This window comes from Arachis duranensis, chromosome 10 (genome assembly GCF_000817695.3).
Source record: "Arachis duranensis cultivar V14167 chromosome 10, aradu.V14167.gnm2.J7QH, whole genome shotgun sequence".
Taxonomy (NCBI): Eukaryota; Viridiplantae; Streptophyta; class Magnoliopsida; order Fabales; family Fabaceae; genus Arachis; species Arachis duranensis.
This window is the reverse complement of record NC_029781.3, coordinates 82,092,088-82,109,779: the sequence shown is the minus strand read 5'-3', so window position 1 is coordinate 82,109,779 and position 17,692 is coordinate 82,092,088. Positions and strand designations below refer to the sequence as shown.

The window sequence follows — 17,692 nt, the reverse complement described above, 5'->3', positions numbered from 1 at the left end:
TATAGTAGTGATCCAATAACTATCGTTGGAGTAGTTCCACTTTTCAGGATGGATAACCGTCCCTTTATCTTAGGGTAGTTGAGATATGGCTCCTGAAAATGGGTTGAAAGATTTTAGGGACAGTTACTTATTTGAATAAGTGTTATCTGCCAGCTATCCTTCGAGTCCGACTTCTTTGGGACGAAGTCTGTGTTAAATCTGACCTTTTCTGAGGAGGTCGGTGGACGGCGAGGGCCAATCTTTAGATTCGGCCTTTTGGTGTGTTTGGACCTGGGTCATAGTGTTGGGCCAGGGTATGAACAGAGCTCTATCATGTATCATGTTTACAGAGAGACCATTTACATATAGATCTTGTTTGACCACCTCATGGATAGTTTTCCTAGGTCTTTCTCTATCTTTCACCCCTTGTCCATCTTTCATCTCATCCATTCTCCTGATTGGGTGCTCTGTCGGTCTTCTTCTCATATGTCCAAACAACCTGAGATGCGATTCTACCATCTTTTTCACAATAGGTGCTATTTCAACTCTCTCTCTTATCATCATTCCTTATTCTATTCAATCGTGTATGACCACTCATCCATGGCCTCCGTGAATACTTTCATACTCAATCACTTCTTTTTTAACATGGCCATTTAAATCTACTCCTAAGAAAATCTTATCTTTCGAAGGTATATGTTGGACCAAACTCTCTAGATCCTCACAAAACCTTGTTTTGTGTTGCTTGTCTGAACCCATTTGCAGTGCATATGTGCTAATCACATGACAAGTACCTCCTTCCACCACAAATTTGACAGAGATGATCCGATCTCCCACTCTATTGACATCCACTACGTCCTTCTTCCACTACTTATCCATGATAATACTTACTTCATTCCTATTCTCCACCTTTCCAGTATACCAAAGTTTGAACCCCTAAAGTATCCAACTCCCTAGCCTTTGTACTGACCCATTTTGTTTATTGTAGGCAAATGATGTTAATCTTTCTTCTTGTCATGGTATCCACCACTTTCATGAATTTTTCTGTTAGAGTGCCTATGTTCCGTATCCCAAATCTCAACCTTCTGTCGTAAAGTAAGATGGGCTAACATTTTGAACCTACCTTAGTTGGCAAAGCAGACCGTGCGTCCCGTTTATGGTTAGTTTGTCGTTTCATTCAAAGTCATTTTACTTCATTTACATACTTTATTGTATTGTTCTCTCCCTCCTCCTCCAGCCCCATTTGCCAATTTCTTTTCATCATGCAGGTGCAAAACTACTTTTTAGTGTGTGTTTGGATTTGCGTTGGGCAGACTGGAGTTTGAATGAAAGTGATTTTGTAGAATTAATTTTGGATAGAAGTGAGTTTGTGCCAATATGATTTATGTTTGGCAATTTTCACTAAAATTGATTTTGATAAAATAAATATTGTTTAGATAATATTAATTAAAATCACTTCTAGATAAATAATGAATTAATTACTAAAAAAATATAATATTAAATTATAATATTATTTTTTAAGTATATTTAATTTTTTTTTATATATTTTTAGTATTTTTATATAATATTTTTTTATAGTACTCTATTTTAGTATATTATTATTTTTTATTATTGTAATAAAAATTAATATTTATTTATGAAATTAAAAATACTATATAAAAATGGTGAATGCTACCGTACCCTCTCTAAAGTAACATGTAAGTTACCGTCTCTGATGTGTCACATTTTAATTGGGTGTTTATTTTAACCTGAGTTACCTTTTCCACTCTTTCGTCGTCGTTGCTCCTCCCAAGCATCACCGTCTCATTGGTGTTCCGTTTTCTCTTCCCAAATCATTCTTCTAGAAAAGGTACCTTTGTCGTCCTCATTACACCTCCCAAACATCACGGTGGCTATCTTATTTTATCTTTCCAAATCATTCTTTCAGATAAGGTACTCCAACTCTCTCTAATTGCGTTTACTCCTCCCCATTGTACTCCTTCATCGTCGTCGTTACGCCTCCCAAGAATCATTGTCTCATTGGGTGTTTTGTTTTCTCTTCCCAAATCATTCTTCCAGAAAAGTATTCCAACTCTCTCTAATTGCGTTTACTCCTCCCCATTCCTTTGTCGTCGTCGTTGTGTCTCCTAAGTATCATCGTCTTATTAGCCGTTACCGTCTTCCAAAATATTATTAACTCTCATGAGATTAAAGTAACTCAGGTTAAAATAAACACCCAATTAAAATATGACATATCAAAGAGGGTAACTTACATGTTACTTTAAAGAGGGTAGGGTAGCATTTACCTATAAAAATTGATAACTTTTTAAGTATTTTTTATAGTAAAAATTAATATTTATTTATTAAATTAAAAAATATATAAAATAACATATTATACATATTATAAAAAATTAAAATAGTAAACAGTACACAAAAATTAGAATAATTGTTTTAATATTTTCAGTATTTATTTAAAAAAATTATAGAAAAATTAATAATAACTAGCAATAAATCTAAACATATGTTGAGTAAACACAGAAGCTATAATTTCTTACTTTTAGTGAACGAGCTTTTGAGATGCAGAATCACGTTGGTGTTCAAAGAAAAAAATTTCCAAACATCAAAGAACAGCATTCAAAACATTAAAACGCATTTTTATCTTCTTTGTTTCACAAACACACCTTTATAGTTGAGTTTTTTTTAATTACTGTTATTTAATGTTCATCAACGCGATTTATAAGAAATGCGTTTTTTTTTCTCAAAAATATTTTTGAATGAAAACATTTACATTTCTTGAATAACTTTTATATTATCATTTAAAGATCCAACATTTATTGTCATGTATATACAACATTTGAGGCATAAACTGAGGCCCGAAAGCCAAAGCGCCCAACGGAATCCATTTTTACAAAATCCCGTTATGCCACAACAACCTCTCAGGCTCTCAGCTCAGGCTCCCAGAGTCATTCGCAGCTAGTACAAATCTGATACTATACTCCCTTAACGATAGCACGTGTCACAACAAGATTAAATCTCTGTAAATCTTTACATATTTACATCTTTATAGTAGGATGACCCTATTTATAATTATGTTTTGAAATATGTTTATTTTGCTTTGAAAAGAATATTTATATTTATGTTTTAGATAAAAACTTAGTCTTTTATAATTATGTATATTAGATATTTATAATTATAAAGACTTTAATGTTTGTGAATATAAAAAATATAATTTTTTATGTCTCTAGAAATTATAAATTTATTAATATGGTTATGAAATTATATATATTATTTAGTAGTTAAATATATAATAGTAAAAAAAAAAAAGAACTTTGGTAGGCTTAGCCCGCTAGGCCGCAATTAAGTAAAGTGGAATAAGATTTTAGGACCGCTTCACTAAGCGAAATGGGACGAGTTTTTGACAGGACGAAGCGGGGTGAACTTCCCCGCTTGCCACCCCTACTTATGATAATAAATGTCTTATCTATTTGCTTTCTTGATCAGTAGATACTATTTACAACTAAATTTCAAAATCTATTAAATCAATACTTACTTTGAAAATAATGATCTCTTTTACTTTTTAGATAAAAAAAAAATTTATGTATAAATAACTTCTAGTGTCTCCCTATGTAATTCTCCATCTCCTGAATCTTCCTCCTTTCAAATGTTCTATGGTTTGTGATTCATCCTCCCACTTTCTTTTTTATGCCTTTAATATAATGACCGAATGGGAAGCAACCTTGTGAGAATGATAAGTTGCGATCAAAATACCTGCTTGAGTACAAAACACAAGAATCTATTAGTATTAGTCCATCAACTTCATCATATTAATGAAGAAAAATGTTGGTGAGTTATTAGAATTTATTATTTTTTATTATTATTAAATTATTAATTCAATTTTTTTAGTTTAGTAATTTAATAATATATTTTATTTATATTTTTAAATATTAATGACTAAGTAATAGTAAAAAACAATCAATTTTGATGATGTTTCAACATTTCTTGTTAATAAATATATAGCAAATCAACTTCCTAGGTAATGGATTCTTTTATTGTTCCTTGGACTACAATTCAAAATTCTATGATAGGAACAATTACCTGCTTTTGTCTCGGGATCCACCACTGCTGCTGCTACTTTTAACACTCCAATTCTTGGAGCCATTCTGAACTTTGGGCTTCTTAAGAGAAATTGGAATGAAGAGCTTAAGGAGGAAGGAAGCACTGTCCATGCTCTCAACCCTCATCATCTGCTTTGGCCTATTAATGCTTTCGCTTTTCTTCGCTTTTTTCGGCTTCTTTGCTTGGGCTTTACCACTGCTATTGCTGCTGCTGCTACTACTACTGCGAACTTGCTTGTGTTTATTCTCTTCATCTTGATACGGCTGTGATTGCAACACCTGCTTATCATGCACAACCATGTCCTGGAACGAGAGTTCGAAGCTAGAATCCGGCATGCCTTGAACCATCTCCATAAGCTCCTTCCTTCCTTCTTCAATAGCTTTGATCTTTAAAGGGTCCATGATGTGGCTACAACGCCGGCTGCGAGGAAGAAATGGAGAGCACTCAACAACTTTCATCATGTTTTTGCTATCGCTCATGAAAGAGGACATGGTGTTTGATGGGTTCCAGAAACTGAATTCTGTGTCGCCTTCATCTTCGTTGTCTTCTGCATATTCTTCTCTGTGATGAGGCTTCATGGTTTGTAAGGTGACTGAATGAAAGGAGAAGCTAAGGGTGTTGGTGATTTTGTAAGTTGTTAGAGAAGGGGAAGAGGGTGCATCATGTTATGTTACCTTAGAAAAAAGAAAGTCAATGTCTTTTGCTACATGGACTTTGTGTATCACGTTAAGTCTTTGCCGTCTTGGATGGGAGTCAAAGTAAATAGTCAAGATATTCATTTTTTCTCCCCATCTTTTTCTTTCAGGAAAAAAACTCGGGTGACTTATGTTTTAGTAGGATTCTAGAATAACAGTTACGGCTTCACAAGATCGCAGTATTTGGTCCACAGAGAAAAAGAGAGCTTAGGTGTTTTAGTACGACCATAATATCTCTGTATATTTACAAATGTATCTAGTATTTTACATAAAATGCTTATTTTGCCTCAACTATTTTGTTGGCGAAAAATATTACACGTTCAACAAGATTTATTATTTTTGGCCAAATACCCTAAATTTTAAGTACTAAATTTTAAATTTTAAACTCTAACATCTCACTTCTAATAATATACAAAGTGTTGGGTAAACGTTTTGATTAATATTAATAAAAAATATTAATCATTAATATTTTTTTTGTGAATATTTAAATAAAATAAGATAAAAACTCACGTACAATTATTTTCATATAAAAATTATTAGTTGAAAATTATTAAATAATTTGATATATTTAACTAAATTATTATTTAACAATTATTAATTATCAATTTACTAAATGTACATGAATCTTTACCACAAAATAATTGGGTGCACGGTGCATCCAAACGCAGGAAGTTACTATTTAGTATTTACTAAGTGAATCAAATTCGAAGGCTTCAAAGTAGGTGGAGTCTACTACTCTGACTGTTTCGCAACATCATTACAATAGAATAAATTTGTTCGTTTGAATTGAAATTCTAAACGGTCTGTTCTATTTTTTCCAAATTCCAAGAGTCAACTCAGGACACAAATTTCCTGTTTTATTTGGTGATAAAATTTTACACAGTTGCTGGCAATTGTGAGAACTTAGTCAAGCTGGTCTTGTTAGTTCATCGGTTTTGCTAACTCTTCCAAGGACGCTCGTTATGTTTCAGATCAAATGTGTTCAAAACATGAAAAATGAATACTTTGGAACAAGTGTTTTAGAACACTCGCTAATAAAACTCATACTTTATTAAGTAATGTTATATACACTTCCTTTTAAAGTTTTCTAGTTTTTGTACTAAAAAAATGATGGATAAAATGTGTAAGAATAAAAAAATTTCTCTTTTATATCATAAGAAGAGGATGTAAAATATATATAAAAACTATGCTTGCAAGGATCAGTGACAATAATTGATTAAAGAATTTCTAGTCATAGCCGTTAGATAAATTTTAAAAAGAAGTAACACTAAATACTAAAGTAGAAATCATCATCCTCATCAGGAAGAAGAGGGTAATCACTAAAAGGCTGATATCCTGCATCCTTCAGATGATAAACTAGCTTATTGTTTATTTCACATATCTCACCAATCTGTGGATGGAATTTGTCCTTAGCCACAAACTCATGTCTTGCATCCCTTAACTCAATCCAACTATGAGCTGCTTCTTTCTTTAAACCTTTCTCCTTCATTATCCTCCTAATTTTATCAGCATCATGGAATCTGCCAGACGCGGCATAAATGTTTGATAACATGACATATCTTGCTGTGTTCTCAGGTTCCAACTCAAACAAAGCTTCTGCAGCCGTTCTAGCAAGATCCAAGTTGCCATGAACTCGACATGCACCCAACACTGCCCCCCACACTGCAATGTGGTTCCTAATTCTGCTAGGCGTTTTCTCAATTAAATCCACAGCTTCCTTGAGTCTGTTTTTTCTCCCAAGCAAATCAATTAGCAGAGCATAATGTTCAGGACTAGGCTTAACGCTATATCGCTGTTCCATCAAATCCAGCAACTCTAAACCCTGATGGACTAGACCTGCATGGCTACAGCCAGATATCACTCCAAGAAAAGTCACATAATTAGGCTTCAAGTTGGTTTCTATCATCATCCTTCTAAAGACAACCATTGATTCATGCCCATAACCATTCTGTGCAAATCCAGTTATCAATGTATTCCAAGATACCAAATCCCTCATAGGAGCCATCTCAAACAGAATTTCAGCTGATTTCATATCCCCACACTTCCCATACATATCAATCAAAGCATTATATAAGTACACATTAAACAAGTTTTTCTCACTATTGCTATATCTTATAATCTTACCATGGACTTCTTTACCTCTTCCTATAAGAGCCTCGTCTGCACAAGCACCTAAAACACTTACAAATGTTTGAGCATTTGGATTCACACCCTCTTCCAGCATTTGTTTAAAAAGATTCAAAGCTTCGCTGCAACGTCGGTTCCTAGCAAAACCAGTGATCAAAGCAGTCCAAGAAATAGTATTCCTAAACGGCATGTTCTGGAACACCCTGCAAGCCTTGTCCAATTTAGATGCCCGAGCATAAGCCACAACCATAGATGTCCAAGACACAACATCATTCTCTTGCATCCAACAGAACACGGAATACGACGAATTCGGCTTGCCGCATTTTCCATAGGCATCGATTAGAGCGTTGCTAAGGATCATGTTACCCTCTATGCCAACTATAACTGCCACCCCATGAACTTGGTGGAGCCATTTAAGGTTACCTAAACTAGCACAGCTCCCAACTACGCTAACAAGCGTGAACTCATCCAACATCAGACAATCACTATCCATTTGCATCATCCGGAAAAGACTAATCGATTCTCTGTGAAACCCGTGGCGTGTAGAACCGGATATAAGTGAGTTATAGCTGACGAGGTTTCGGTGAGGCATTTTATCGAACAGGTTATATGCTTTATCGAAAAGACACATTTTGGAGTACAGAGAGATGAGCGTGTTCCATGAGCGCGTGGTCTTATTGGGAAGATCATCGAAGGCCTTCTCGGCACTCTCTACACAGCAGCACTTGGAATACACATCGATGAGACCGTTGGTGAGAAAAGGGTCGAAAAAAAGCGCGGTTTTTATGAGGTGACAGTGCAGGGCCTTGCCAAACTTGAAACTTTTCGCTGTGATGCACTTGGAAATCAGGGACGAGTACTTCTTTTCGGGGGAGGAAGCAGTTACATCAGTGGGAAGCATGGTGAAATTTTATTTGAATGAAGAAAAAAGAGGGTGCAATTGCAACAGGTCATCGAGCCCTAACCCAGTTTCAGTGGTTCGAAACCTAGCCAGTGGCCTCTCCGAGCCTCCATTGAAGACCTAAATCTCTCTCTGCTGTGCTCTGTTCGACTATTCGACTGCTTTTCCCAGAACGTAAGTTTTGCTCCTCCAATTTCACTTCTCATGTTGTACCCCGCATTGTGCTTCGTTTCTATCTTGATGCTTTATTGTGAAAAGGAAAAAATAGATTTTTGCTTTTCAAAGGTGCCACTTGTTTTTTGGAAGTTGATTTGATGAATGGGTTCTTGAATTTGTCGATTGCATGAGCTCAAAATTTTGGGTTTTCAATTAAGAACTTAGGCTGTCAAAAAATGATGGAAAGAAAAAAGCATGTAAAGAATTAGGAATACAAAAAAAAAAAAATGTATGCTGATTGAGTTTCATGTTAAAAAGAAGCTTGTGCAATAAAAAAAGAAGATTTGAGGAGTAATTTTGTTCTCATTATTTTATATTCAGTAGATTTTTGAATTTGTTAAATTAAGATGCTCTATATTAACAAAATTTTTTTCCTTGAAATGACTGGTAATCTGACAGTTTTTATTGAAGAAACGGAGTAACTGGAAACTTAGCTTTTTAAGAAAGAAAGAAAGAGGTTGATATGTGTTGCTGCAAAAACTAAATGAAAAAAGGTGAAATAACAGTGCCAATACAAACTCAGATTTCTCATTTCATTAACTAGTGTCACTTAATCTACTTTATTGTATTTATGATCAATATATATTTATTGGAAGAGTTAATTTACTTAGTATACAAACAAATTCAGTAGTTGATCTACAATTGCGACATATGTGTACAATATTTAGAATTGAGTGAGATTTTTCATTTTCATTTTCTTAGCATAATGTAACTTAGCTTGTTAGGATCTGTAATATATTCCTCTTCAAATAGCCATATATATGTATTATTGAAAGAAAAAAGTTTAGCATGAGGTTTAACGTTGCTTAATTGGTGTTTCTGATGAGGAAAATATGTCATCAAGAGGAGAAGGTGCTGCTGGTTTTGTTTTTATTTTATGGTTTATGACTTATGATTTATGTTGAGGGGCGGTAATGGGGCAGGTTTTTGTCCTATCCGACTCCGCCGCACTTTACAATAATCTGTATAGAACTCATTTTGCTCTTATTCATTTTTATAATTATTAAAATTCAACAAATAAAGTTAAATTTCAAAATTTATATAACCATCGTTACATATATAATATAAATTAAAGTAAAAACTTAAATATGATGCAATATTATTAATAATTTTACTAATTATATATAGGGGAGCGGATATAACCTAAACCCGACCCGTCCACGCAAGACCCTGCCATGCTAAAACCCGCTCCGAACGGATAACGGCGGAGTAATTACCTGCATGTTCAAGTAGTGTTGTCATCCTACTTATGTTTTGTCATATTTGCATTCTATTTTATTTTATTAGATCTGAGTTTGAGTTGATAATTAATCTGCTGATTGTATTTTTTTTTTCCCTCCTAATTATTGTTGGTTCTATTGTTATTGTTGTGCACTCCGATTTTTTTTTCCTTCTATTTCTTGTTCATTCTATTATCAGCACCACTAACACCATATCTAATGGATTTTATTATTAACCTAACTGTAAATTCTTCGTTCTATGTGCGTGTCTATATATATACACTCAGGCCATAAAAGAATTATACGTGAAGAAGGGGTATATAACTTTTGAATTTATATAACAAATAGAGAAAAGTGATATAATTTTCGATTTGTGACAGCATTAATGAATGACAGTGTGTGATATAGACGAAATGCTAAATTTGTGGAGATTTGTTAATTACAAGTTGGTGTTAAATGACCAAATCTAATTTATGTGAAAATTGTTTTTGAAAGAGGGGGGGATGTGGGAATTGTTGTGATTATGTTAATTTTTCTGTTGTTGCTGAATTCTGATAATTTTTGCACAATGTGATGCTTGTAAAAATAATTAGTTATTCCAAGAGATTTTTAAGAGATATATGATACTTGAATGAAGAGGTTAAGACTTTTGAAGTGATGACAACAAATTAGGGAGTATATTCAGCAGCTAATGGTTTTTAGGAATCAATTTGTGTGGCTAGATTGAATAAGGGGTTATTTGATTTTTAGGTGATTGTCTCTAATTGTACATTTCTACAATATATAGTCCTGATTGAACATTGTTCTGTTTTCTCCTTGCTGGTTTATTGTTCATGTAGATATATATGAGATGTGTTCAAGAAAAATGATTGGTTGAGTACACAAACAAGAAAAAATAGATTGATAGAAATGCGGTTAGTTCCAAAATAGCGTTTCAAGTTTTCTTTGGTTGTAGGTGTAAAAAAAAAAAGCATTGTCCCCAGTGGCGGAACCAGAAATTTCATAAGAGGGGGGCCAATTAAATATAAAATATAACAAAAAATTAATAAAATATGATTTGTAGCATATATATCAAAAAAGTAATTATATTATATAAAAGTCAATGTTCAACTACATACTTTAAGATTTTGATATTTTTAAACTTGCTCGACGATGCTTCATGGAACTAAAATCATCAATTATCATCTCTGAAGTGAATTTTGAAGCAATTTCCTTTTCAATATATACAATCATACAATCTGCTAAAAATTCATCTTCCATCTTGTTTCGAAGCCTTGTTTTAATAATCTTCATAGCTGAAAAGGCCCGTTCAGTTGTTGCTGTTGTCACAGGAAGAGTCAAAACAAGACGAATTAATCTATCAATTAAAGGATATATATTTGATTTTCCTGTCTCTATCAATTTTTGACACAATTCAGCAAGAGTAGACAAATTCTGAAAATCTGGAGCTTTAACCACATCAAGTTCATAATGTTGTAACTCATAATCCAATTGAATCTTTTCTTGCTCAGAAAAATCTAAAGAATAGAAATTCTTTACAAGATTGCATATGTTGCAAACACTGAATAACTTGAAAGCATCTTTAGGATCTAAAGATGTACTCAATATGAGGAGCTCGGTTGCTTGCTCACTAAATGAGTGAATTGTTTTCATCTTTGACATTTTTAACTTAACTTGAACTATCTAACAAAAAAAACAAAAATAATTGCATATATATTATTTTCTTAAAAAAAAAATATTAAACCTATTGAGCAATAACAAATAATTTTAGAAACACAAATATATAATAACCAAAAATAAAGTTATTGATTTACCTGATTATTTTTTGTTCCAAGTCTCACAAAAAAATAATTCTATTGAGTTTTGTCCTCACTTCAATCTTTGAACACTGTCCATTATAAAAAAAAATAAATTAATTATTTTAAATAAATAATGTAAATAATACTTGACATTGTCATTAACTTAAAAAAAATTGAAATATACCTCTTTGAATCTTTGTTGTGCATTCAATGGTTAATATTTTGTTGTTCACTTCTCTTCAATGGTTTTTCTTCATATGTCTTGTTTTGGTATGGAAAGAAAATTAGAATGAGAAGAGTAGAAGACCAAAAGTTTGGGAATCACTAAAAGAGAGAGAAAAGTGACGCTATGCCTATGATAGTTTGAAATAAATATTTGAAAAATGTACTAGGGTTACTTTAATTAATAGTATGGGCTTGGGCTAGTATAATAGAACCATTTTTATTAATTATTAGAATGATCCTCTTTCTCCTTCATTTCAATGAAATCTATCTATGTAGTCAGTGGCGGAACCAGAAATTTTATAAGAGGGGGGCAATTAAATATAAAATATAACAAAAAATTAACAAAATATGATTTGTAGCATATATATCAAAAAAGTAATTATATTATATAAAAGTCAATGTTCAACTACATACTAAAACTTTATGGTCCAAACTTTATGTATGCTCTACGGATTTCATCTTGTTGATTGATAGGATAATTCTAAATTTGCGGACGCTTTCCGGGATCACGCATCAATGTATCAATATTAACTTGATCTATTTCAGTCCTTGCTATTTTGGAAGCAGGGGGTTGAATATCTTGCTCAACAAGTTGTGTCACAGGTTGTTCAATAATATTTTGAACATTACTCAAAGAATCTGAAGCTGAATTTTGTTCATCATATATTCTCTCTTTTCACTTGAAAAATGAGTGAATTGTTTTCATCTTTAACATTTTTAACTTAACTTGAACTATCTAACAAAAAAAAACAAAAATAATTGCATATATATTATTTTCTTAAAAAAAAATATTAAACCTATTGAGCAATAACAAATAATTTTAGAAACACAAATATATAATAACCAAACATAAAGTTATTGATTTACCTGATTATTTTTTGTTCCAAGTCTCACAAAAAAATAATTCTATTGAGTTTTGTCCTCACTTCAATCTTTGAACACTATCCATTATAAAAAAAAATTAATTATTTTAAATAAATAATGTAAATAATACTTGACATTGTCATTAACTTAAAAAAAATTGAAATATACCTCTTTGAATCTTTGTTGTGCATTCAATGGTTAATATTTTGTTGTTCACTTCTCTTCAATGGTTTTTCTTCATATGTCTTGTTTTGGTATGGAAAGAAAATTAAAATGAGAAGAGTAGAAGACCAAAAGTTTGGGAATCACTAAAAGAGAGAGAAAAGTGACGCTATGCCTATGATAGTTTGAAATAAATATTTGAAAAATGTACTAGGGTTACTTTAATTAATAGTATGGGCTTGGGCTAGTATAATAGAACCATTTTTATTAATTATTAGAATGGGCTATTTGTTAACAAGAGCAACAATAATTCAAATATCTAATACATAATGCAGTTTTTAGTTTTTTTAATTTATAAAATTTTGTAACTTATATTTTTTTTAATATTATATATAAAAAAATTTAATATTATTAATTATTACTATTTACTATTTTTTTTAAAAAAATTTGGGGGGGACCATGGCCACCTTAGGTCCCCCGTGGATCCGCCACTGATTGTCCCTAAATCCATACACGCTCCTACCTTTTGATATATAAATATGAACTGATATTTGTTAATGCACTTGAAGAAAGAGGTGAGAGCTAACTTTGTAGAGACTTAAATTGAGATGCAAGGAGAGAAATTGTTTAACTTTTGGATGCTTGCAATATAATGTTTTATTGGTTCACACAACTTACTTTCTCCATCTGTTCAATGGGGATCCCTTCCATTCTATTTTACTACCTTTATACTGTTTATCATTAGTTAGATTAAAAAACATTTTTTCATGGTCATGTAGAAATAACTTCGAACTTTCAAGTGAATTTTTATGATCAAGTTGATTATTTAGAAACTAAAAGACGAAATAATTTGGTTGGTCTAACTTTAGAAGTGCACACTACAGCTGATGTGTCTGTGTCTTGTAATGATTCTGTATTATGCTTTGATTTCATTGTTGCAACAGTAGATTACATTTAGGCGTCAATGCCTTACTAAAGGGCAGTTCAAACAACCTATTTTATGTGTGTATTATCATGATAAAAATTGTTTATGTATGGATGAGAGTGTGTTAAAATCAGCTCTTATAATTTTATTTGTTTTGGATGTTTGTCTTTTATTTTAAATTAGCTTATTTCAGATATATAATTGTAACTATGTGATAACAGTAATACTACTTTGTTGTTTGAATTTAATTTTAAACGTAATGTTTGCTTGAGTGGTATTTCAGTTTATTCATTGTGAAAGAACTTGGTTTACTCTCAAACGGAATAATGCATGTGAAGGTGAAGGAGAATTATAGTAGGACCGCAAGTTTCCGGTGTTTTTAATTAATAGGAGTATGTGGAACTTAAGAGAATTGGACAACTCCGTTTGCTTTCCAGGTGGCGCTCTTGGCTTGCTGCTGTATCAGGACTTTGTTCTGCATCAACAAAAAATGGAAGGGACGGGCCTGATGATGGCTGGCTGCGAGTGCCTCCTTTATCATGGTTTGTGTGTAGCTTTTGTTTTCTAAAAATAATGAAAATTTAGCTACAAGTTATTCAATATCTGATATATGAGTTTATACAATTTATTAACAATTCTAACTCCATTTCATAATTTGTTGGTGTTAACGATGGTATTGAGGTATTGTTGTGGTCAAATCATTAAGGAAGTTCTTGGAAGTAGAAAGGTATTCTTTTCTACCCTAATATATTTTCTGCATACAATTTAGATAAGAAAATTTAATTGTTTTAATCACGTTGTTGCGAGCACAGTTATAGAAGCTCAAATTACATTTTAAACAGGATTAATCTATGCTATTAGTGTAATTGTATGCTTGATGGACCCCATGTATGTCTTGGCTAATGTGACTCCAATTGGCTCATTGCCTCTTTCTCTCTTACAATGAGATTTTACCTTAATTGTAATAAACAGGGGTTTAACCAACAACAAGTGAACAGACGTTCTTGAATTGTATTTCATATTAATTAATTGTCATTAATTAGTAATTATTTAAATTTTATTTTTTAAAAAAATATAAATGATTATTAACTATAGTTGTTTAAAATTGATTAGTTAAAAGTTATCTACTTATATTTTTTCTTAATTTAATAATAAATTTTCCGTCACTGATTTGCTTTTACAGCAATGCCATCCCCTATAATTATGCTTTTGTTTGAAAATTTTTTTTATTTAAATTCAATTTATATCAATGGTTTTCTGTCATATTACGTGCCAGAATTTGATGAAGAAGAGATGTGTGAGGAAGCAACTGATTCTGAACTGAACTTGAATTGTGAAATGGAAATGCCACTAGAGGCTTCCCTTGAATAAAATATGAAATTTCTTATGTCAAATGCTTTCCGGCATCCTACGCTTCGGACATTAAACCTTTTCTTTCTCTTGAAATTCGGGTATGGCTCAGGATCAGGATCCTCCAAAACCTTCAGTTTGTTGGTGCTATTGGCTTCCTCGCAACCAACATAGAGAACTTCTATTCTGATTTTGATCATATGTTTGCTTGCACAAGGAGCAAAAGAAAGTTTTGAAGGGCCTTATGGACACATCCTTTGTGTACGTGACTACGTGTATATCATCATATGGCACTTTGCCATTACCATTCAGGCATTTTATAGATAGACTTTTTAAAAAGAGTTTTTAATAATTAAAAATGTCTTTTGTTTTCGTTTTTTTTAAAACAAAATATTGTTAGTTTTTTAAAAAAAAACTTTTTTTTAATAAAAGTACTTTTGTTAAAAAATATATCCAAATAAGTTTGAAACTAAATAAAAATAAAAAAGTATTTTTTTTACTTAAAAAAATCAATTCAAACTAACACTTAATTTTTCAGAATGTAGAGTTGTAAATCTCATAATTCAGTTGTAGAATCATCCTACTTTTGCTATTTTTAAGAACAATACTATTGAACTAGAGAATTGGACAATTTGTATTTTATAAAAGAAATTACCGAGAGAGACATGGGTTTGAATTAAGTAATAATAAAAAACATAAAGCAACATCATTTCATGTTAATACAACTCTTTGGCAATGACCAGACATATATACATATTTTATAAACAGCTGTTTGAAGAAAAATCCAACTCATGTGAACCAGAGACAATGTCACCATAATGTTAGATGATGATGCTCTTCGAGCATCTATATCTAAGAAATACATAAGAAATGAACCTGTAGATTAAGATAAAGCACAATATCATTCCAAGATTCTTCCATCTACTATTTTCCCCACCATACCCTTTTTCTTTAAGCACGTCTTCTCCCTTTACCAAACATGCCCCAAACATGTATTCCAAGCATTTCTTTGAGTTGGAGAACTCATTTATTAGAAAGCCTTCAAAAGGATACTTGTATAGAGACACATAATGCATGAAAATCCAGTACTTAGGAATCTCATATTTTGATATGAAGTAACCAGAGAACAAAAAGAATGAACCAATGACACCAGAAATCACTGCATTCCCAACAATGAAGTTTGGCACCAGAGCACTGAAACACACCACCACGGAATTCGCCGTGTAAAGAATTAGCCAAATTATCAACAAGAAGTTCAAGAATGTTGCGAAGTTCTTGTTTAGGCCAACGAGCCAATATAAGGGCATTGTGAATAAAATGGCAAGAATGAGTAGAAATGGCAAGAAAACTAAGGCATTGGCAATAGCATAGGATGATACTCTATAGCTTCCACTAGAGGTTTCCCTCATTAGAATCTCCCTTTCTTGCAGAAAAATTGGTAGAGCTTCTGTCGTGCATGATAACAAAAATGTTAGTATGAAAGCAAATAGACCAACCCTTTCTTGTGCTCCTTCTAGACCTTCCTTGAGATGACAAAAGACAGAGCCTAAAACCAGCCCAGAAATCAGCATCTGAACTGTCCTACATGCGAAGAGCTCCTTCGTGCGAAGAATGATTTTGGCAAACCTATGAGTGAGAATAATAGTTTCTCTCAATCTAGAATTAGCAAACTCACAAGTGAAATCCATTTCCTCATTTATCATTCCAACATCAGTTACCTTGGATTGTTGAAAGAGCTGCTGCAGAGTAAACCTACCACTTCTACTCTCGCCTCGATCATTGCCTTTCTTCCGTGGTGCAGTTCCTCGCAATCTTTGTGGCACTTGCTGCTGATCTTCTTCACATTTTTGTTGCTGCTGAATGGTATCAATGGACTCAATGGCGAATTCAACTACGTTAACATGAAGAGGAAGCTCTAAACCCATTAACCTTAGATTCGCACCTAGCAAATCCACAGTGCCATGGTGCAACACAGAGCCATTGGCTAACAACAATATTGAATTGAACATTTTCACTATTCTGAACCCAGGTTGATGGATACTGAAGATTATAGTTCGTCCCCTCGATTCGGACATGACTTTTAGCATACCAATTATCTGCATTGCACTAGTACTGTCGAGGCCTGAAGTTGGTTCATCCAGAATCAGCACTTTTGGATCATGTACTACTTCTATGGCAATTGAAACGCGGCGCTTCTCGCCACCGGATATTCCACGAACCTTTTCATCTCCGACTCTAGTCCTAGAAACATGGCCAAGACCAAGTTCCTGAATCAGTGACTTCACTCTGGAGCATAGTTGTTGCTTAGGAAGATTCAGCCTTAACTTTGCACTAAACATCAATGTTTCTTCAACCGTAAGTAATGGAAATAAGATATCTTTTTGTGTTACATACCCCGAATTCTTCCTGATCTGTGCTTTATCTACAGGTTTCTTGTTCACCAAGATAGACCCTTTTGTCGGACAAACTTTGCCGGCAAGAATCTCAAGGAGGGATGATTTTCCAGCCCCACTTGGACCAACAACTGCCAGAACTTCCGACGGCTTCGCCACGCAGTTCACATCCCAGAGAATGTGCCTAACTCTGCTGCAGAATGATCTGTGATCATTAGTTCTTGCTTCCTCTGCTGGTTCTGGTGCCTCTCCATGTTCTTCATTATTCAGTTGTGGAGGTTTTCTGAAGATCTTGAAAGTTTGCTCTGTTGTGCCTGTGCAAATCTTGTAGTTGATGCCTATTGCTTCAACCTCACACCCTTGCTTCTTCATAACACTTTGTTTTCCAAAATCTTTCTTTGTTTTTCTTCAGTTCTCTTAATTTATTTACAAATCAATTTCAAATGTTATTGTTTATTTCTTTCTCTTTTTTAAATTCAGGGCTTTGGCCTCTACTGACTCTGAAACATTGAGTGCTTCAATCTTGATTCCTGTATTGAATGAGTAAATAGTTCACATGCACTTGTACAGGGCATAACTCTGCCAAATTGTTAGGTGACATGGAAAATACAAGATTCTGCTTTTGACCAATTATATCAACTACTCGTAAGAATAATCCTACTAGAATTATTCAATCCCTTTAATATTCGAACCTTGAGCCTTTCTCTTACAATAACAACCATTTAGATAGAATAATTTAGTTTA

At 32.9% G+C, this 17,692-nt stretch overlaps 3 protein-coding genes across 3 annotated transcripts; all 3 read right to left on the bottom strand.

The window, feature by feature from the left end:
- Positions 1-3,588: 3,588 nt before the first annotated feature.
- Positions 3,589-4,716, bottom strand: LOC107470513 (uncharacterized). The gene is made up of 2 exons (XM_016089917.3): positions 4,051-4,716; positions 3,589-3,723 (listed from the first exon to the last, which is right to left on the bottom strand). The coding sequence occupies exons 1-2, from the start codon at positions 4,647-4,649 to the stop codon at positions 3,636-3,638; spliced, it is 687 nt and encodes a 228-aa protein (XP_015945403.2). The 5' UTR covers positions 4,650-4,716; the 3' UTR covers positions 3,589-3,635.
- Positions 4,717-5,960: 1,244 nt separating this feature from the next.
- LOC107470512 (pentatricopeptide repeat-containing protein At1g20230) lies at positions 5,961-8,514 on the bottom strand. Its single transcript, XM_016089916.3, has one exon. It carries the CDS (start codon positions 7,792-7,794, stop codon positions 6,034-6,036), a length of 1,761 nt encoding a protein of 586 aa, XP_015945402.1. The 5' UTR covers positions 7,795-8,514; the 3' UTR covers positions 5,961-6,033.
- Positions 8,515-15,331: 6,817 nt separating this feature from the next.
- Positions 15,332-17,437, bottom strand: LOC107470452 (ABC transporter G family member 5-like). The gene has a single exon (XM_016089851.3). The coding sequence runs from the start codon at positions 17,318-17,320 to the stop codon at positions 15,377-15,379; it is 1,944 nt and encodes a 647-aa protein (XP_015945337.1). The 5' UTR covers positions 17,321-17,437; the 3' UTR covers positions 15,332-15,376.
- Positions 17,438-17,692: the final 255 nt, after the last annotated feature.

Bases quoted from the DNA above. Each gene is read 5' to 3' on its own strand.
- LOC107470513 (XM_016089917.3), bottom strand. From the start codon at position 4,649: ATGAAGCCTCATCACAGAGAAGAATATGCAGAAGACAACGAAGATGAA. The intron at 3,724-4,050 runs GTAATTGTTCCT...GTACTCAAGCAG, and splicing joins GGATCCCGAGACAAAAGCAG to GTATTTTGATCGCAACTTAT.
- LOC107470512 (XM_016089916.3), bottom strand. From the start codon at position 7,794: ATGCTTCCCACTGATGTAACTGCTTCCTCCCCCGAAAAGAAGTACTCG.
- LOC107470452 (XM_016089851.3), bottom strand. From the start codon at position 17,320: ATGAAGAAGCAAGGGTGTGAGGTTGAAGCAATAGGCATCAACTACAAG.